This window comes from Amblyraja radiata, chromosome 38, assembly GCF_010909765.2.
Source record: "Amblyraja radiata isolate CabotCenter1 chromosome 38, sAmbRad1.1.pri, whole genome shotgun sequence".
NCBI lineage: Eukaryota > Metazoa > Chordata > Chondrichthyes > Rajiformes > Rajidae > Amblyraja > Amblyraja radiata.
In genome coordinates this window covers 5,939,550-5,961,936 of record NC_045993.1, presented here as the reverse complement: position 1 = coordinate 5,961,936, position 22,387 = coordinate 5,939,550, and the positions used below count along the sequence as shown (strand labels likewise).

Sequence of the window (22,387 nt, the reverse complement as noted above, 5' to 3'; positions counted from 1 at the left end):
CTCACTGCCTCACAGCACCAGACCCCCGGGTTCAATCTCAACCTCGGGTACTCTCTGAGTGGTGTTTACACAATTTCCCAGTGACCGCGTGGGTTTCCTCCAGGTGCTCTGGTTTCCTCCCGCATCCTAATGCCCCTGTCCCCACTTAGGAAACCTGAACTGAAACCTCTGGAGACTTTGCGCCCCACCCAAGGTTTCCGTGCGGTTCCCGGAGGTTTTTGTCAGTCTCCCTACCTGCTTCCACTACCTGCAACCTCCGGCAACCACCTGCAACCTCCGGGAACCGCACGGTTCCGTTCAGGTTTCCGAAGTGGGACAGGAGCATTAGGACGGTGGGTTTGTAGGTTAATCGGCCTCTGTAAATTGCCACTAGTGTGCAAGGAGTGGGTGAGAAATTGGGATGAACAGGTGATCGATGGTCGGTGTGGACTCAGTGAGCCGAAAGGCCTGTTTCCATGCTGCATCTATCAACTAAGCTAAACGATATTTACTCTCTGAATCACTTTTCTGACTTGCACCGTATAAATAATTAATTGATGGTCCAATACAAGAAATGCGCTCATACCATGCATGAAGATTTCTTGCTTCTTTCCCTCTCGATTTTTTTGATGAGGCAGCCCTCCTCCGAGCTGGGACTGCCCTTTAATCTGAAGGACAGGTTGCGATAGAGTCGTTTCGCAGCATTTGGGGACATCGGTCCCAGTGACTTCCTCCTCTGCAGAGGTTCCCTGATTGGCTGTGTCATTTTATTCAGCATTCACCTGAGAAGAAAGGAATTAAAAAAAAATATATTTCTCAAATATTTACACTGGGAAACAAAATAATGTGCATAAATATTAGATATTTGTGTTGCCTAAAAAATGCCCCTGTCCCACTTAGGAAACCTGAACAGAAACCTCTGGAGACTTTGCGCCCCACCCACGGTTTCCGTGCGGTTCCCGGAGGTTTTTGTCAGTCTCCCTACCTGCTTCCACTACCTGTAACCTACGGCAACCACCTGCAACCTCCGGGAACCCTTGGGTGGGGCGCAAAGTCTCCAGAGGTTTCCGTTCAGGTTTCCTAAGTGGGACAGGGGCATTATCTTTCTCTCAAGGCCCCCTTTCATATCTCATATGCCTCTCCCTTTTCTCATACTCTCCCCTTTCTCTCCTATGCTAAAGGCTGATTAACAACATTGAAACTCAAGAAATCACAGGTTTAATGGCAACATGAATTAAAGAAATCTCTAATGGACAGAAAGCATGTTGTTTTTCTAATGGTGGATAGTACAGACATATTCCCTTGGGTTTAATACTAGAATATATTTTCGATATATATATTAATTAGCAATGTTACAAAATTTTGAGATTTAAAAAATCAAGTCTGTAATTTATCCCATCAGATAAAGCATAAAAAGAAGTTTAATTTGACACCTAATTCACTTTCATATCTCAAGTATTTAAAAAGTTATGGCCATTTTCATACTCAGAAATTAGCATCTTGTTCCCTATTGATTTTCTATGGACATAACAAAAAAGCTGTGATCGTGTGCAGTCAAAAGCCCATAACCTTCTTAAAAATTAAGAGAACTGAATGAAATTTTCAGTTATCGTAGATTGAACCATTCTGAAACAAATATAAAATAATCTTACTTGGATGACCTGAAATTAAAGCATATAATTAGTTAGTTACCCAAATGTAGCTAATTTCAAACTTCAATTACTAGATTTAAACATCTATCCATTTCTTAATAAATGATTAACATTTTTAAATAGCCCAAGTGTCCAAATAATATTCATAAATAATTCACAATAAAACATGATTTTTAAATCTCATTTACATTAATTTATAGGCCAAATGAAAGGAATTTAGTGTTTAATTGCTGTAATTTAAAGTCCATTTTAAATCAGCTTTCTAGTGGGATCCTGTGAACGCGCTGGTTTAGAACATTCACATTGCGGTAGATTTGTGCCCTCAAATGCCCAGAAAAATACTGCGGGATATAATGGGCCCAAAATTAGCTACTCGCAATATTAAACTTTGTATAAAGGGATCTTAAGAAGCCCTTTTTAATGTAAAAATAAGCAGCCTACCTTCTATTATTTGCTCTATGCGACCCTGACAGCTGCCGGTGGTCGCGGGTTTAGAGATTGATTTTTAAACTACTATAACTATTATACGAGGCCTTTAAAACTAATAATAGCTTTTGCGACGGGGTCTTCCAGCGATTTTTCGTTAATAATTAACTAGGCTGAACATCTTCGATTTGAACAGCCTAGAGAAAATCGCGTTTTAAACCCGCCCCCCTCTAAACGGCGCCAAAATCGCGCACACCCGCAGCGACAGATTTTCAGCGACGCTTCAGGTAGGCTTTGCAACATACCTATATTAATGATTTGGATTTGATGTGCAGAGGCACATTTCTAAATTCCCCGAGGACACCAAACAAAGTGCAGGTAATAGCGAGGAGATAAACAGATACCAGGATGGAGTATTGTGTGCAGTTTTGGTCCCCTAATTTGAGGAAGGACATTCTTGCTATTGAGGGAGTGTAGCGTAGGTTTACAAGGTTAATTCCCGGGATGGCGGGACTGTCATATGCTGAGAGAGTGGAGCAGCTGGGCTTGTACACTTTAGAAGGATGAGAGGTTATCTCATTGAAACATATTAGATTGTTAAGGGCTTGGACACACTAGAGGCAGGAAACATGTTCCCGATGTTGGGGGAGTCCGGAACCAGGGGCCACAGTTTAAGAATAAGGGGTAAGCCATTTAGAACGGAGACGAGGAAACACTTTTTCTCACAGAGAGTGGCGAGTCTGTGGAATTCTCTGCCTCAGAGGACGGTGGAGGCAGCTTCTCTGGATGCTTTCAAGAGAGAGCTAGATAGGGCTCTTAAAAATAGCGGAGTCAGGAGATATGGGGAGAAGGCAGGAACGGGGTACTGATTGGGATGATCAGCCATGATCACATTGAATGGCGGTGCTGGCTCGAAGGGCCAAATGGCCTACTCCTGCACCTATTGTCTATTGTCCATTGTAATGGGCAGAGAAGTTGCAGATGAAATTTAGCACAAAAAGATTAAGAGTGAAATTTTGTAAAAAAATTAGTTGAGGAAAACATTGTAGACTGATAATGTGGTTTAAAAAATGTAACTTGATGTATTTGTACATGGTTTTTCTTTAAAAATGTCAAGAATTGTTAAGCAGTTAGAAAAGCTAATGGGATCATGGGCTTTCTAATTAGGTCTATGGAGTTTAACAGCAGGAATATTATTGCACTTAATTCTGGTTGCTAGTTGTTGCAGCACTCTATTCCCTCTCTCCCAGTTCCAACTATTGTTGTTCCCAAATATAAGTAAATATTATTATCTGGGATGACATCTTGGAAACTGGGAAGACATCTCTGAAACATTAGTCCAGGCATTTGGATTACTAGCTCTGTATTGTAACCAATGGTGGCTGCTACTTCCCAGAAATTTCTAAACCCACGTTTCTCTTTGCTGAAACAGTGGGCAGTTTGCCATTTACAGTTGTATCTAGCATTAGGTTATCTCAACAAAGAAGTACAGGGTACTTGCAACCGTTGTCCTTTCCTGTCTACACTTGATGTTGGTGTTACTCCAGATGAGTTCACTGTTTCCAGCTAAGGTTAAAGACTGCTCTACTGTGGTCGATGCCCATCTATAATTAGTCATGATTACAGAGTTGCTGACAGGCAAGTCATTGTGAGATACATATCAGCTCCGCATTAATACTGAGCAAAGAATCCCTTTCAGTATAATTCCACCACAGTTAACCAGAATTTTTACATAAATATTAAATATTCTTTTGCTGTAATGTATACATCAGAGTACACAAATAAAGACATGTTTTGTTCCTATGCAAAACCAGTGAACAGAAAGATAGTATGAATTCATTTTGCATTTGTACATAAACAGAACAGCATATCCTACTTTTCATTTGATGCATTCTTGCACATGGGCAAGTCTATGAAAAATATCAGAATTTTAATACTCATTCACTCCTGGACTGCACTATCTGGTCCTCTATTCACTATTTCTTTCATTCTCTCTCTTTCCCTCTTGTTCTATTTCTTTCTTGTTACATTTAAAATGGAAGATGTACATTAAATGCATTTTGTCATATGCTGCAGTTTACATTGCTTCTAATAAAAATATTTTTTAAAATAAATTTAAAAAAAAGAATTTTAAATTTGTGGTTATTATCTTGTGGGCCACATCATGAAATGTAGTTTCCAAAAGTATTTTATTGTTTTGAGAGCAGATCAGTATGGAAAGAAGATGCCTGTATTTCTATGATTCTGCTGTGGGGGAGGTTCATGTTGAATTCTATAATGTGTTCAAAAGGGAACTGCAGATGCTGGAATATCGAAGGTACACAAAATTGCTGGGGAAACTCAGCGGGTGCAGCAGCATCTATGGAGCGAAGGAAATAGGCGACGTTTCGGGCCGAAACTGAAGAAGGGTTTCGGCCCGAAACGTCGCCTATTTCCTTCGCTCCATAGATGCTGCTGCACCCGCTGAGTTTCCCCAGCAATTTTGTGAATTCTATAATGTGTTGTGTCATTTTTCTTTTCTTTTTTTAAATTTTCTAAGGATGTACGGAAACTTAATTATTTCTTCTATGTAAAGCACTTTGGTTTCAACGTGAGTTGATTTAAACGTGCTACATAAATAAAATGTACTTATTTACTTACTTACTATGGCACAAGCTCAGAGCACCCCAAAGGCAACAGAGTTATTTTATTTCGTACGAACACTGTTATGATGTCAGGAAACACAGCAGCATATTTTCATGTAATGAAATCTTACAAGGAGCAGTGAGCTAAACTGTCTGATATTTATATTTTATAAATGTTGGTCAGGAAATCAGGGACAGCTAAAAGTAAAAAATGGTATAAACATTCAACAGGTCAGGCAGCATCAGATGCGAAGTGCTTCTGCATTTCTGTTTGTGTTTCAGGTTTTCAGTATTCACCCTGTATACATTTTTTCATTTTCAATTATTGGGGAAAAAACCCTGCTCTTCTTTAAGTCACTCTTTAGAACTTTCTGTCCTGGGCCTCCTCCATGGCCAGAGGGAGTCCCACTGCAAATTGGAGGAGCAGCACCTCATATTTCGCTTGGGCAGTTTACACCCCAGCGGTATGATCATTGACTTCTCCAATTTCAGGTAGTCCTTGCTTTCTCCTTCCTTCCCCTCCCCTCCCCAGCTCTCCCACAGCCCACTGTCTCCGCCTCTTCCTTTCTTCTTCCCGCCGCCCCCCCCCCCACCTCATCAGTCTAAAGAAGGGTCTCGACCCGAAACGTCACCTATTCTTTCGCTCCATAGATGCTGCCTCACCTGCTGCGTTTCTCCAGCATTTTTGTCTACCTTTAGAACTTGTATATTGGTTTACTATTGTCGCTTGTACAGGGATACAGTGAACACAATAGACAATAGACAATAGACAACAGACAACAGACAATAGGTGCAGGAGTAGGCCATTCGGCCCTTTGAGCCTTTATATGTGTTCCTCCTTCTCTCCAAAGATGCTGCCTGTCCCACTGAGATACTCCAGCTTTTTATGTCTATCTTGGGTTTAAACCAACAACTGCAGTTCCTTCCTACACCTATATATGTGTGCTCTCCATCATCTCATTCTGTGCAAGAATACAATTAAGACATACACAAGTACAACAGCTGATGCAGAGACAAAAATACTAGAACATAGTATCATAGTATTGTAAGTACAGTTACATGGCCACATTTGGAAGTACCATCCAAACGATGGGTGCATGGGGGACTGGTTAAAGCTGGCACATCTGGACATTGACCAGCCGATGCTGGTTGCCCAACCTCGGCCGCGAGGTCGCCCCCCTTCGCGGCTCCCTCCGCCTGTCCCTCCGCCAGCCCCTCGGTCGGCTGACTTCTGTACGCGGTCTGGTCGTGTTGTACGCCCGCCGGTGCATTTTGTGCCTCCGGTTCTGGGGGGGGGGGGGTCCTGTGGCGGCTCCCAAGGGTCGGGCCATTCCCACTATCAAACCGCTCGGCACGGGAATGGATGAGTCCAGGTGTAACATTTCTTTAGTATTACAGTGTGGAATTGACCTGTATTTTGTGCTGAATTCTCTAGATTAGGATTTGAATTCATAATTTTGTAAATCAGAAGTGAGAGTGATATTAGAATTACAAAATGAAAGAATATATAGAGGGTAAAATCATCCAGATTATGATAAAAATAGGGAAATAAAATTGAAAGAAATAGTAGAAATATTTCTCAGTCCACAGTGCAGCCTTCTATCTTTTAATTGACAGATTCAGATTCAGATTCAGATTCAGATTCAGATTCAGATTCAGATTCAGATTCAATTTTAATTGTCATTGTCAGTGTACAGTACAGAGACAATGAAATGCATTTAGCATCTCCCTGGAAGAGCGACATAGCAAATGATTTGAATAAATAATAATAAGTGATAATAAGTGTCCGGGGGGTGGGGGGGTGATTGGCAGTCACCGAGGTACGTTGTTGACAGATCGGGACTATAAAATATTTTAACCCATCCTTTTAGTTATTAAATTACCAGACCAGGCTAAGTCTGTACCGGTTTGGATTATGATATGCAGATGCCTCTAATAAAAATGTATTTAAAACAAAGAAGAAAAAAATAAAAAAACGCACAGAGTGTTGGAGTAACTCAGCAGGTGAGGCAGCGTCACTGGAGAGCATGCATAGATGACGTGTATATAAATGCCAGCATGTCATCGAAGAACCAAGGTCATTGGAAATTATAGTTGTGGCATTATTCATTTATCTGAATTATGGAGGACTACTGCTTCCCTTTATTCATTCGGTATCTTGTGACTTTCAGAGTTGTTGCAGATAGTCAAAACCCACAAGAGGTCAGAGAAGAAGGAATTATGAATTTTTGCTTCCTCCCACTGTCTCTTCCTTCTCACAAGCCTGTTCATTTCCAATGACCTTGGTTCTTCGATGACATGCTGGCATTTATACACATGTCATCTATGCATGCTCTCCAGTGACGCTGCCTCACCTGCTGAGTTACTCCAACACTCTGTGTGTTTTTTTATTTTTTTATTCTTTGTTTTAAATACATTTTTATTAGAGGCAACTGCATATCATAATCCAAACCGGTACAGACTTTGTTTAGCGGTTACATATTAAGTATCCTGGTTTCCAGGTACCCAGTTTCAAAAGTAGCTGGGATCCTCCTTTGTCAGTTACCTATTAACATTGCCTCTAATTACTTATTTATATTTATAGATAGAAAAAAAGAAAGAAATTAGAAAAATAGAACAAATTATCAATAATACAACTTGGGAGATGGGTCCGTAGGTCAGAGAACATAACTATTCATCTAGTCCTGGGTTCAGGCTTCAGTCCGGCCTCCGTGCCGGTCAAATCTACCCCTTCAAGTAATCTATAAATGGAGACCATATTCTAATAAATAATTCTGGTTTGTCAATTAAGACATATCTCATTTTTTCCAAATGTAAGGTCTCCGACATCTCCATCTGTGTGTGTGTTTAAAAAAAAATAAACTTACCACCATTTTTCCTGCCACTTTTAAATTAATGTTTCTATTTGATGAAAAATTGAATGGCTTGTTGAGTGCATCAACAATCCAGAGTTGTTACAGACTGCTGATAATGGCAGGCTACGTACTTTCATGTTCACACTTGCCTTTGGTGCTACTCCGGAACAGAACAGTGCATTCAATTCTACGTATAGATTCCTCTGTTGTGGTGGCTCCATGTGTATATTTAACCCAGGTTACAGCGCAATCCGATGAAGAAAAACGCATCAGCTCAACACAACAAACAGAGGTAAATTGCTTTCGGAAACTGCACCACTATGATCACATGAATGTTCACCCCTCTTCTGTTGTTATGCAGTATGTGATCATTTCCAGAAGTTCCATAGAGCCCATGCACGGAGAACCAATTGAAAGCACCACTTTGTCACCACAAGGTACACAAAAATGCTGGAGAAACTCAGCGGGTGCAGCAGCATCTATGGAGCGAAGGAGATAGGCAACGTTTCGCGCCGAAACCCTTCTTCAGACCCTTTGTCACTGCAAATTCACTGAATGGAAATTGAGCAAGTTCTATAGAATTTTAGTCCTTTGTTTTGCTATAGCAGCTTTCACCAGCATCAATATGTCCTTTACAGCCACTGAGGTCCAATCAACTCCTTGTGGGAAAACATGACAACTCATTTTCATAGAACAGCAAGGAGATAAGCAACCTGGATATTGATGGAGGAATACAAGTTCCCTGGATACATATACACGATACAGGTGCATAATTCCCTGCTCTTTTTCAGCCAGTCAATGGCATTTTGCTCCTATTTTACCTGAAAGCCTCAACTCTCCGTACGGTCAATTATTGTCCTCAAGTCACCAGATTAAGCATTCATTCTTTCATTCAAAATGATGACTAGTTTAAGTTTAAGTTTTTATTTGTATAGGGACAGTGCATATTAATAAACATTTACATGTAATACGCAAGATTGTAGCCAGTAGCTAATTTCCATCTTTAGTCCCTCTGGTAAACAAGGTAAACATATCACAACACAATCAATCAATAAGAAAAGAGACAAAACAAAAGACAAAGACAAAACAAAACAAACAATATGTTTAGCCTGCAGTCATAACATAGAATAAATAACAAACACTCAACACAGTATAAAGTCCCAAAGTCATTGTCTCTTCCCTCCTTGCTCTCCCTCTGCGCTGAGGCAATCCAAGCCTCCGATGTTGTGACCCCGCCGGGTGATGGTAGGTAAGTCCCGCAGGCTGAATCCGAGCTCCGCAAACGGGCCGGTTCAAACTCCGCGGCCCGGGGCGGTCGAAGCTGCCGAAGCTGCCGCCCTCCAGTCCAGCGGACGCAGCTGTAGTTGCAGGAGCTCCGGAAAACAGAACTCGAGCTCCCGATGATGTCGTCCACTGGCCCGCGGCCGAGCCTCCGAGGCTCCAAAGTCGGGCCGGAAGCCGCGTCGCACCGCAACCACAGCCCCGAAGTCGGCCAGGCCCGTGCTGGTAAGTCCTGGCTCTGCCTCCACAGCCTCGAGGTCGGTCGCAGTTGGAGGCCGCCAGCTCCGCGATAGGCCTCAGCACAGACGGACACGGAGACGGGGATACGGCAGGAAAGGTCGCATCCCCCCGAAGGAAGAGTCAAAAAACATGTTACACCCACCCCCCCACACATACACAGCTAAATAAACCGAAATAAACTGTAAAAACAGGACAAAAGAAAACAAAAAACAGAAAAGACAAACGGACTGAAACTGTACTGAAAAAAACAGATTTCTATATCTGCTTCTCAAGAGAGGAGGTCCAGTAATCACACCTCTCGGTCATGGGTCAAGTTCTACTGCACACATCTAGTCTGTCACTTCACTGCAGTTCTGGGGAATGTTGTGTTGTCAGAAGTGTCTTCTTCTGCCGGTTATATATGATCATGTGGCAATTGTTTCAACAATATGTTATCTTCTGACCAATGCCTCGCAAACCTGACCACAACCAAATGAGCCCGAATTCTAGCCCCGAAATGTACAGTGCATCAAACTCTATTTATAGACTCCTCTAGATGCATTATGCTGTGTTTTAAAGGAAGCGTGCAACATGAAAACTAACTGCTGTGCTTCCTACAGTACATTAAAAGCAAGTTATTTTTCTCATAGTAATATGGGCACTTTTAAAGCCAAATTAGCAATTCTTTGCACCAAGTTTCTCCTCTTGTTTGTTAAAGGAAACATTTCAGAAGCCTCTTCCATTGTGTTTAAGAATGTTGAAGATTATTGAAGATCAAGACCACCAAACTGTTCAAAGTAAAATCAAACGTGAACCTGTAACTCGATTAGGAAAATCCTTCCTGTAACATTGGGAAAAGGGCTGTATAGTTGAACATAGGTTTAGAGAGAAATTGCACCCATTCCCACACTTCTGGCATCTGGCAGGAAATTCAAGCCTCTGTAGCGGCGCCTGCTGGCGTACGCAGAGATCGAACCCGGCGTTCGGAAGCCGCGGTCACGTGACTCGGGAGGGGCCGTTTGTTTCGCGCAGTTTTTCACTTGCGCGCGTTAACTCAGCGCTGACCACCGTTGTGGGCAGACGTGTCTGAAGAACCTGTATACTGGATATCGAACTTTTGAATAAAGATCTGTTGAAAACTCCAGTAGTCGTTTCTCAGACCACTAAACCTTAAACTTTGGTAGTACTTTTGACACTACTAACACGTTTTGGCATAAAACCACCAAATAACAGCAAGCATAGTGCAGTGCTCTGTTCTGTCTCCACTGTGGTTTGCAACCTCACTAGTCTGAAATATGCAGTCTAATTTACTCACCGAAAAATCAACATCTATGAACTCTCCCCTAAACTGTACTATTTAAAGGGGCCAACCAACACACAAATTTCAGTCAGAACTAACTATAAATATTCAATGCTTATCTAGTTATGGATACATTATTTTATTTATTTGTATGAAATTAAAGGCAGGATAGAATAATATGATTAGTAACTTACTTAGTTACATGCATTTTTTTACAACAAAAATTGATCATGTGTTTTGTTGTTACTGCATGGTACAGTGGAGTAATGCAGATGAAAAATGTTTGGCATTTTGTAGCACAATATGAAATTTAAAAATACCTGACAGAAATTCATCTTTCATTATGTTTAAGAAGGAACTGCAGATGCTGGAAACTCGAAGGTAAACAAAAGTCTTCTTCAGTCTGAAGAAGGGTTTCGGCCCGAAACTTTGCCTATTTCCTTCGCTCCACAGATGCTGCTGCAACCGCTGAGTTTCTCCAGCACTTTTGTCTACCTTCATCTTTCATAATGTTTGGCAGCTGATGATGCGATTTTTCCTTGAGTGGCTATATTTTCTATCTTGGAATCCTGAAGTAAATGACTTGCAAAGGTCACGCCCAGTGGCGGACTGGCCAGGGTGTCAGCTTGCCCGATGGCAAGTGGGCCCCTGATGAAGTGATAGCAAGAGATGGCAAGTGGGCCCCTGTTAAATGATAGCATTGTAGTTGTGGGTGGGCCCCCTTTGTCTCCTGGCAACCAATATTTTTAGACCCAGTCCGCCACTGGTCACACCTTACCTAGATCATGCTTGCTGGTCTTGGAGAATCTCGGTAAACCAATGCCGGCATGTCCCTCACCCAGCACAGAGAATCATTCGACATGGATCCCCATCTACTTGTGCACTAGAGCGGGTAGAGAGAAGACAAAAATGCTGGAGAAACTCAGCTTCGGGTTGAGACGGTCACATCAGTCTGAAGAAGGATCTCGACCTGAAACATCACCTATTTCCTTCGCTCCACAGATGCTGCCTCACCCGCTGAGTTTCTCCAGTATTTTTGTCTCCCCTTGTCACTTTGTCAGTCCGACCCATGGTTCGACCCTGCGGCGTTGACCATTCCTTTCACTCCACAGGTGCTGCATGACCTGCTGAGTTCCTGCAGCAGATTGTTTGTTGCTCCAGATTCCAGCATTTTCAGTCTCTCGCGCTCTATAATTTAGCTCCCACTAATGCCGTGCGTTCTGTTGTCAACTAAAGATTTATTTTACAGGCACAATTTGTACAATTCACACTGAATACTTTAGAGCTAGGAGTGACACATACATTGCTGTACAACATAAAACTGTGCAATCTACATTCCATTGGGTCTATGCCAGCTCCAGCAATCCCATTCCCCATTTATTTGCCTGTAATCTATTCGCCCTCACATGTCCATTATCCCCACCCCTCGATTCTTCCACTTATTCACAATTTTTAATCCATAAATCAGCAATTATATTAACAGAACAACTTTAATGCAGTAAAATGTCTGAAGTATTTCATAAAAGTATTATGGAACAAAACTTAACAAATATGAGAATGAAATGATAAAAAGCTCTGTCAAGGAGTTTTTCTGTAACGGTAAGATCGTGATGAAGCTGAATTTTAGTTAAAATATAAGAAGATATTAAATTGGCTTCTGGGCTAGCTTACAGCTTATATTTAGTCTCAAATTAGGCTTGCCTCAAGTTGCAGTGTGTGGGATAATAAATACTATAACATTGTCTCCCAAGTGAGGAAGTGACAGAGAAAGAAACAGCTAGTCACATCTTTGAAGTAAGATGCCATAAACCAAATGGCCTATGTTTATGAGGGACCAAATGACAGAGAGGAAGCAGCGAAAGAGCTAGGGTGATCTCTGTGAAGATAAAATGTCGTAAACCAAATGGCCAATGTTATCTTGTACTATGTAAACAAAAGGCCTTTGATGTGATGCATTCTGTGGAAACCTTTTCCTGTACCTCTGACCATGACTAATGTCTGTGAAATGTGCTAAGGGGACAAAAAAACCCTATTTAAGGCAATGTAATTCTGTTGTTCAGTGTGGTGGACGGAGGACGGTCAAGTGTCTGTATTGGTCACTTGACTGGAATTCTCCCTCCCTTCCATCGGCCGATGTAAAGTAAAGTTTTGAACTGGTCTACCAAACAGTTTGTGTGGTGTCTGTTTATTAAGAAGCGAACCTGGTTTAGTAGTTATAAAAGTAACTTTTTCAATCGTGTTGTTTAGGGAGAAACTTCTAAATCTTAGAGAACAAGAAGTTGATGGCAATACTGCCAAATGAGCAGAGATGAAAATGAGTTATATGCAAGGAACCAGAATTAGAGGAGCACCTAAATTTATCAATGTTCTCACGCATTTCATATTTTATTGTGGCACAGAAGCCATTCACCCTACTGAGTTTATGATGGCTATCTCAACTTCTTGGTCTCTAAGATTTAGAAGTTTCTTCCGAAACAACTTTACCTGTAACAATGCTCCAATTATTTACTTATAAGCTATACTCTTATGCCCTCTTATGCCCTATACTCTTATGCCCTTAACATTGTCCCATTCCTTGATTCCCTTACGACGAACCTATGCCATAGTAGCTAAGCAATCTAACAGCCAGCATGTCTTCAGGATCTAAGAGGATACTAGAGCACCTGAAAGTCATTGGGAGAACACACCAAATCCGGAGATCAGGATCTAATTTACGCCACTGGAGCTGAGAGACAGCTGTCCCACCCGTAATGCCATTGTGTTGCCCACACGTTGTAAGGGGTGAAGAAGATTAGACACAGGGAGTTTAGTTTAGAGATACAACATGAAAACAGGACTTCGACTCACCAAGTCCACACTGGCCATCAATTACCCGGTCACACTAGTTCTATGTTATCCCACTTTCTCATCCACCCCCCAACACATTCGGGGGAATTTACAGAACAAATCAACCTACAAAACCGGGAAGTAGGAGGAAACCGGAGCACAAGAAAGAAACCCATTGGTGGTCACAAACTACATGCAAACTCCAAATAGACAGCACTTGAGGACAGGATCAAACCTGGGTCTCTGGTGCTGTGAGGCAGCAGCACTACCAGCTGCGTCACTGCGGACAAAGTCGTAAAGGAATTTGCAAACGAAGATGAGAATCGTAAAATCTAGCCAGACTACAATGAGTGATAATTAAGGTCAGTAATGACAGGTGATTTGGCTACACCACTTTGGTAGTCTAGGGGGTCTATCTTTGCAATTTTCACTTTTTCTCTCTCTTGCTTTTTCTCCTTTCTTCTTTTCCAACTATAGCTAAAGGATAAAATTGAAGCTGTACAATAACTGTATTATTTCATATGCCGTTGGTTATATTTTTGTACATTTGCTTCTAATAAATTTTAAAATCTTTTTTTTTTAAAGTAATGACAGGTGATGAATATGCATGAAGCTGAGCTTTGCATCAGCTGGAGTTTGTCAAAGCATGGAAGACGAAGGCTGAGCTGGGTGATCATTACAGTAGATGAATCTGGAGTCGAGAGGTAATGTTGAACGAGGTTATGCACTCTGGGCATGGAAGAACACATCGGAATACATTGGGTTGAAACATTGAGCATTTGTACTGTTCTATAAACTTAAACCAGCATATTCCAATAGCAGCAACACCATCTTATTTCTCCCATCCTCACTCCCTGTCCTTTCATGAGGCCCATTCTCAATGCCCAATGACCCAAACACTTCAACCAAGTGAACGAGCAACTTACCTGTGCTTCATTATTTTTAGCTAAATGTTTAACCGGCTCATGAGGTGGTCCCCTCTACATTGAGAAGACCAAATGCAGAATGATAGGTACACAAAAATGCTGGAGTAACTCAGCGGCAGCATCTATGGAGCGAAGGAAATAGGCAAGGTTTTGGGCCGAAACCCTTCTTCAGACATCTGCAGTTCCTTCTTAAACAAATGCAGAATTGTGATTGTAATGCTGAATATTTCTCTTCAGCCTGCACATTTGTCTGTTGCTTTCACTCCCTGCCCAAACTCCTACATTGACACCCCTGTCCTTGGCACTATTCCCACAAACATTTTTTTTTGTCAGCTTGAAGAACAAAGATTCCTTTCTTTCATTGGACACATTGTGGCCTTCTGCACTTAATATTTAGATCAACAGTTTCAGACTTCACTGCTCCAATAATTCCAGGTGGATATATTTGCAAAGACACTAAAACACTACAGATTCTGGAATTTGGAGCAAAAAGTTAACAACTGGAGGAACTCGGCAGTCAAACAGCATCAGTGGGGGGAAGGAATTATTAATGTTTCAGGTCGAGAAATTCAGTGATTTCTGTGATGCTATTTGCAGTGTCTCATCACCCATTTTTTTTTTTTTTTTAATTAGATACATCTTAATCATGATATGCAACATAATACACTTTGTGTACAACTTCTCTTTTTTTTAAACTTTAACCTGTAATAGAAAAGGAGAAAAGAGAAAGAAGAATGAGGATAGTAGTGAAGTGTAGTCCGCAGTAGTTTGCGTTAAATGAATGATGATGGTTATGACAGATGGCACAATGGGCTAAGTGTTCGGCTGGCGACCGGAAGGTAGCCGGTTCGAATCCCGCTTGGAGTGCATACTGTCGTTGTGTCCTTGGGCAAGACACTTCACCCACCTTTGCCTGTGTGTGAATGTGTGTGAGTGATTGGTGGTAGGCGCAGAATGGCAGCCACGCTTCCGTCAGTCTGCCCCAGGGCAGCTGTGGCTACAGAAGTAGCTTACCACCACCGAGTGTGACTAAGGAGTGAATGAATAATGCGATGTAAAGCGCCTTGAGTATTAGAAAGGCGCTATATAAATCCCATCCATTATTATTATTATTATTACGTAGACTGCGTGCTTGAGAATGTGAAAAAAAAAGAAAGAAAAAAGAAAAGAAAACAAGACCCCAAAGAGAAAAGGGCCTTAAGAAGGGAAACATAGAAACATAGAAACATAGAAAATAGGTGCAGGAGTAGGAGATTCGGCCCTTTGAGCCTGCACCCCCATTCAATATGATCATGGCTGATCATCCAACTCAGTATCCTGTATCTGCCTTCTCTCCATACCCCCTGATCCCTTTAGCCACAAGGGCCACATCTAACTCCCTCTTAAATATAGCCAATGAACTGTGGCCTCAACTACCTTCTGTGGCAGAGAATTCCACAGATTCACCACTCTCTGTATAAAAAATGTTTTTCTCATCTCAGTCCTAAAAGATTTCCCCTTTATCCTTAAACTGTGACCCCTTGTTCTGGACTTCCCCCAACTTCCCCAAAGGAAATAAGTAAAAAATCCAAAGAAGGTGGAGCTAAACAAAAAAGAAAGGGAATGTGCCTAATTCATAACCATTCACACCCATTAGTTCTAAAACAATTACTTTCCCTGGAAACTCATCACCCATTTTTGTCCTCACCTTTATATGACACCATTTTCAATAGTCATTTAATCTTTGCCTTTTCTCGTGCTGCATTTTGTTAAACCCTGTTACAGTTCTAACCTTTCCCAGTTCTAATGAAAATCAATGTCGTCAAACATGATCTCCCTTTCTCTTGTCACAGATGGTGCCTGACCTGCTGAGTAGTTGCTGCATTTTCTATTTTTAATGTATGTAAATGCCTATAGAATGGTGGGGGAGGATGGAAAAACCTTCATGCACAATGTCTCATACCAAGTGCTCAGACTTGGCGTGCCTCATGCCTTATTCAGCGTCGCTACAGCTGCTTGAGGTACAGGCGCTGCAGGAGATCAGCAGCTGTCCACCTGAGTAGTGTACCTTCCCCCAGCTCAGAAACAATTATAGAAACATAGACAATAGGTGCAGGAGGAGGCCATTCGGCCCTTCGAGCCAGCACCGCCATTCATTGTGATCATGGCTGATCATCCCCTATCAATAACTCGTGCCTGCCTTCTCCCCATATCCCTTGACTCCACTAGCCCCTAGAGCTCTATCTAACTCTCTCTTAAATCCATCCAGTGATTTTTGCCTCCACTGCCCTCTGTGGCAGGGAATTCCACAAATTCACAACTCTCTGGGTGAAAAAGTTTTTTCTCACCTCAGTCTTAAATGACCTCCCCTTTATTCTAAGACTGTGTGGCCCCTGGTTCTGGACTCGCCCAACGTTGGGAACATTTTTCCTGCCTCTAGCTTGTCCAGTCCTTTTATAATTTTATATGTTTCTGTAAGTATGGAATCTGATGAGCAATGGCAGTAATGTTTTATAGAAGAGTGCATCTGCAATCATGATTGCCCAGGGTGGAGGAAGTGAATGTTCAGAGAGATAGATTGGGTGTTGATTATGTACACCAGATCATTAGCCATATACTTTGTCCTGGATGGCACTGGGCTCTATGAGTATTGATACAGGTGCACTCCCTTTGGCAAATCACAACAAACACAGGCATATTGTACGTATGCAAAGAACAAACGGCTTTGTTTAGTGCCCTTCATGTTGTCAGGACATCCAGCGTGCTTACAGATAATAGATCACATGTAAAGTAGTCGCTGTTGTTTCATAACTAGTGACCCATAGGTCATAGCTCAAATTTCACCCCAGCAAACGTCAATTATGTCCTGCACACACGGAACAGAAAGAACATGGGCTCATATTTCCAGTCAATTCAGTGTTATGTGGAGGGCTCAATAAAACTGATCAAGCTTACATGAGTTCAGCATTAGGATTACGAAGAAAAAGTTAAATGATGCAACTGAAAGACACAGGGTGGCACGGTGGCGCAGCGGTAGAGTTGCTGCCTTACAGCGCCGGACACCCGGGTTCGATCCTGACTACAGGTGCTGTCTGTACGGAGTTTGTACGTTCTCCCCGTGAGCTGCGTGGGTTTTCTCCGAGATCTTCAGTTTCCTCCTGCACTCCAAAGACGTACAGGTATGTAGGTTAATTGGCTTGGTGTAGGTGTAAATTGTCCCTAGTGTGTGAAGGATAGTAGTCGGTGCGGATACAGAAGGCCGAAGGACCTGTTTCCGCGCTGTTTTTCTAAACTAAAATAAACTAAACATGAAGCTAAGAATGTAGGGGGGAGTCATCTGATCCCTTGAAGCTGTTATGCTGTTTGATAGGTTCATGTTGATCTGTATCTAAACTCTAGCTACCAATCATGTTGTTTAAGAAGGAACTGGGTGTTTATGCGTGCTATTTTCATGATATTTATTTTAGTTGTTTATCTTTTTTTAAATATTTTACCTTGTATGTATCGTTAGCTTTTAGAAATGTTTGAATGGTGCACTGACTGGCTGACATTTTACAATTTTGTTGTACATGGTTCATGTTACAATGACAATAAAGAAACTATTCTATTCTATTCTGAACTGCAGACGCTGGAAAATCGAAGGTGGACAAAAGTGCTGGAGAAACTCAGCGGGTGCGGCAGCATCTATGGAGCGAAGGAAATAGGCAACGTTGCCTATTTCCTTCGCTCCATAGATGCTGCTGCACCCGCTGAGTTTCTCCAGCACTTTTGTCTACCTAGCTACCAATCAGTTCACTAAGAGAATATTATTGCTGCATATGGATTGTATTCCTGGATATTGGTTAACATGATTGTTCGCATGGAAATGACTTGTGATGATAGGAGTGAACAGTCTCACATGTGCCCAGGAGGGCAACTGAGGTTGCCCCAAAGTTTGTAATTGTGCCAAGGTCCTGATACTGGAGATGAAGGCATATAAGGCAATGCAATGTAATCTATCAATGAATTAGATCCAGTGGTTCTATGAACCTCTTGCGGCTATGTTAACTCCTCAGTCATCATTCCCTCAGTCGTTGAGAGGAGGGACAGGCTGCAACTGGGCAGATGGGAAATAAAGTCCTGTCCACACATCATTTTTGACCATTCATCCATCATCACATCTGCCACAAATTGCAAAGGTGCCTCGTGATCAGAGACATTTGGAAACAGTTGAAATAAATGTGAAAAAGGTAGAAAATAATAATTTTCTCTCCATACCCCCTGATCCCTTTAGCCACAAGGGCCACATCTAACCCTCTCTTGCTATATTTAAGAGGGAGTTAGATGTGGCCCTTGTGGCTAAAGGGATCAGGGGGTATGGAGAGAAGGCAGGTACAGGATACTGAGTTGGATGATCAGCCATGATCATATTGAATGGCGGTGCAGGCTCGAAGGGCCGAATGGCCTACTCCTGCACCTATTTTCTATGTTTCTATGTTTCTATTAATCAAAACAAATTTATTCTAATAACATTCATCTGGTGTTAATTAATTGAAAACATTAACATTCATTAAAATTAAAATAAACTTACCCTCTTTTATCTTTTTAATGAAGATTGGTGACTGTGTTTAGATGAGAGAGCCTGTAGTGACACAAAGCATGTAGTAATGGCATACAACAAAGCATATCCCCTTGGCTCAATAAGTTACACAACAACACAAGGCTCAATGATAAATCTAAGGACACTGCGAGGGACGAGGTGCACCCGCATCTGACCTCCTGCCAATTCTTCTACTCCACATGTACAGATGTGATAGTCCAGAATGCCCATACACACATACTGCAGCTAACCACGATTCTCTATGGAGAACACAGTAGTCACTTGGTGTTGTTAGGTCACATGGTGTTGAATAGCGCCATGAGAGCAGGGGAGAGACAAGACTGCCTTCCATCACAGTGAGGAGGAGATTCGCTGTGATGGATGTTTGTGGAAATTGTGTTGTGTCTTGGTTCTTTTTCTTGTTTGTATGACTGTAGAAACCAAATTTCGTTTGAACCTTCAAATGACAACAGATAAATTGTATAATTGTATCATTGTTTGGCACATACATTGTGAGCCAAGGGACCTGTTCCTGTGCTGTCCTGTTCTATGAATGAAAGCATCCCACATGTCACTTTAATCACCTTATTGATCTGCTCGGTTACTTTTAAGGATCTGTTGGCATATGTGTCAATGATGCTTTGTAATTTCACAACACTCAATATGCTCCCATTTATTGTGCTCAATGTGACTTGTTGCCACTCTCCAGGCACATCACTTCACACTTCTCTGCATTGAATTCCGTTTGCTACTTTTTTGGCCAGATTCACATTAGTTTATTGTTATATGCTGCCGGCTGTTGGCTTCAGATGGAAAACCCCAGTGTGACACAGTCTCTCTCTTAGACATTTCTGAAACTTGCAGATGGGGGTCAAACAGGTTTCCATTTGCAGCTTTTTGCAGGGACCAGGAAGGCAATAGGATGAATAGACAAGTAGACAATAGGTGCAGGAGTAGGCCATTCGGCCCTTCGAGCCAGCACCGCCATTCAATATGATCATGGTTGATCATCCCCAATCAGTACCCCGTTCCTGCCTTCTCCCCATATCCCCTGACTCCGCTATTTTTAAGAGCCCAATCTAGCTCTCTCTTGAAAGCATCGAGTGCCTGCCTCTACCCCCCCTCTGAGGCAGAGAATTCCACAGACTCACCGCTCTCTGTGAGAAAAAGTGTTTCCTCGTCACCGTTCTAAATGGCTTACTCCTTATTCTTAAACTGTGGCCCCTGGTTCTGGACTCCCCCAACATCGGGAACATGTTTCCTGCCTCTAGCGTGTCCAAGCCCTTAACAATCTTATATGTTTTCATCTGTTAGGTGAGCACTGGATGTTTGTTGAAATCCAGTCCTTTGCTGGCAAACATTTGAGAAAAGAATACTGAAAGAACTGTGATAGATGTAGAAAAGTCGTTTCTATATGTGGGGGTGTCCAGAAATAAGGCAGTTCCGCTCTAACAGGTGCCTCATTAAAACATTCATCCGCAAACGCGCCTGTAGTTTATTCTTATTAATAGAAATCTCACATTCTCATGCATTACCAATTCAAGGCAAGGCAAGGCAACTTTATTTATATAGCACATTTCATACACGAGGCAGACTCAAAGTGCTTCACATAAAGACATGTCATACAATAAATGAAATAATAAAATGAAATAAAATAGAACTAAAAGAAAAGAAAATCAAAATTAAAAATGCATTATAAAAAGTGCAAAAGTTAAAAGTGCAATGTAGTTAAGATTTAGCTGAAAGCTAAAGTAAACATAAAAGTTTTCAGTCTTCTTTTAAAAGTGGTCAAAGTTGAGGCAAATCTTAAATCTTCAGGAAGTTTATTCCAGCTATTTGTTGCATAGTAACTAAATCCTGCTTTCCCATGTTTTGTATTTACTCTGGGAATCACTAGCAGATTGGTTTCAGAAGATCTTAGCGGTCTAGAAGGCTTATATAGTGGAAGCATGTCAGTGATATACTTTGGCCCTAAACCATGTAGTGATTTATAGGTGAGCAGCAGGATTTTAAAATCAATTCTCTGACATACAGGGAGCCAATGTAAGGATTTAAGAATTGGTGTAATGTGTTCAAATTTTTTGGTCTTTGTTAGAACTCTAGCAACAGCGTTCTGAACAAGCTGTAGCTGCCTGACAGTTTTTTTTTTTGGAAGACCTGCAAGGAGACCGTTACAATAATCTAGCCTACTATTAATAAAGGCATGTACAAGTTTTTCTAAGTCTTGAGCTGACATGAGTCCTCTTAATCTTGCTATGTTTTTGAGGTGATAGTAGGCCGATTTTGTTACTGATTTGATGTGACTGTCGAAATTTAAATCTGACTCCATAATGACCCCAAGATTTCTGGCTTTGTTTGAAGTTTTCAGGGACAGAGAGTGAAGATATGCCTATTAGTTGGCTTAGCTCAAGTGAAGTTGATTCAGTCTACCAAACTGTGGCAATCCAGAAAACTGACAGCTTATGTTCAATCAATTTTTAACTTTCCAATGTAATGACTATAATAATTTTAAATATATATCTGTTGTTACTTTTTAGCATTATTCCATCTATTGTGTCGTTTAACCTACTTTACCTCTCATTCTCTTGACTCTGAGAGATCCTCACAGAGTGAGGCAAAGTTGGGAGTTGGGTGGGTTGGAATGTATGACTTCCCTCTTCAGGATCGAGGTGATCAGGGCATGTTGGAGTATTGTAATCTACCAATGACAACAAAATGTGGACTGTTGTGTACTCAAGGTAGAATCATTACACCTTCAATGTCTCTGTCGTATCCTGCTCGTATATCCTAACTTCACTTGAGCTAAGCCAACTAATAGGCATATGTTGGGGTGGAAGATTGCAACCTTCACGTGGTCCGCCCTGTTTCGACGAATGCAATCAACCCGGCGTGCACAATCAAATAAGATCAAATAGAACAAGTTGTCCTACAACTTTGGGCAGTGCACGCCTCACGCAAGAAGAAGAAGAAGGCATATGTTGCTTGGGACAAAGTGAGAAATACCTGAATCTTCACACATTATACCATTTCATATCTCTAGTTTCCCTTTCCCCTGACTCACAGTCTGAAGAAGGGTCTCGACACGGAACGTCACCTATTCCTTTTCTACTGAGATGCTGCCTGACTTGCTGAGTTACTCCAGCATTTTGTGAAATATTGTCCATGGTTTTGAGCTTGATGTAAGTCCCAGAGATTTACAAGGATATCAGGAACTATAAGATGGTGACTGTAGTGGAGAATCATCAGGATTGGCTGGCCCTATTCTCCAGAAAAGAGAAGGCTAAGGGGTTAACAAACAGAGATTTCTAAAATAAGGAAAGGATTTGAGAAAGTGAAAGTAGATTTTCCAGTAATGGAGGAAACAAGCAGTGGCAGACTGGCCAGGGTGTCAGCTTGCCCGATGGCAAGTGGGCCGCTGATGAAGTGATAGCAAGTGATGGCAAGTGGGCCCCTGTTAAATGATAGCATTGTAGTTGTGGGTGGGCCCCCTTTGTCTCCTGGCAACCAATATTTTTAGACCCACTGGAAACAAGGACCAGGGTAAATGCAAGATAGTCACTAACAAATCCAGCATAGAATTCACAAAAAACTTGATGTGAGTGTGGAACTTATCGTCACATGAAATGATGGAGAAAAATATGAATTTATTACAGAGGGTTCCATCAACGTTCTTTAGCAAGGAAGGAATGGAATGATCTACTAACAGGGAAAGATGAAGAAGGTTGCAAACTGGCCCGCATG

The 22,387-nt window shown here is 41.6% G+C and overlaps 1 protein-coding gene across 1 annotated transcript in view; it reads right to left on the bottom strand.

Moving 5' to 3' along the window:
• LOC116966924 (ankyrin repeat and fibronectin type-III domain-containing protein 1-like) overlaps positions 1 to 22,387 on the bottom strand; it is an 86,288-nt gene that overhangs the window by 46,257 nt on the left and 17,644 nt on the right. The window contains 2 exon segments of the mRNA XM_033013304.1: positions 566 to 761; positions 18,638 to 18,688. Of these exon segments, the coding sequence (XP_032869195.1) occupies positions 566 to 757 (192 nt within the window). The 5' untranslated portion in view covers positions 758 to 761; positions 18,638 to 18,688.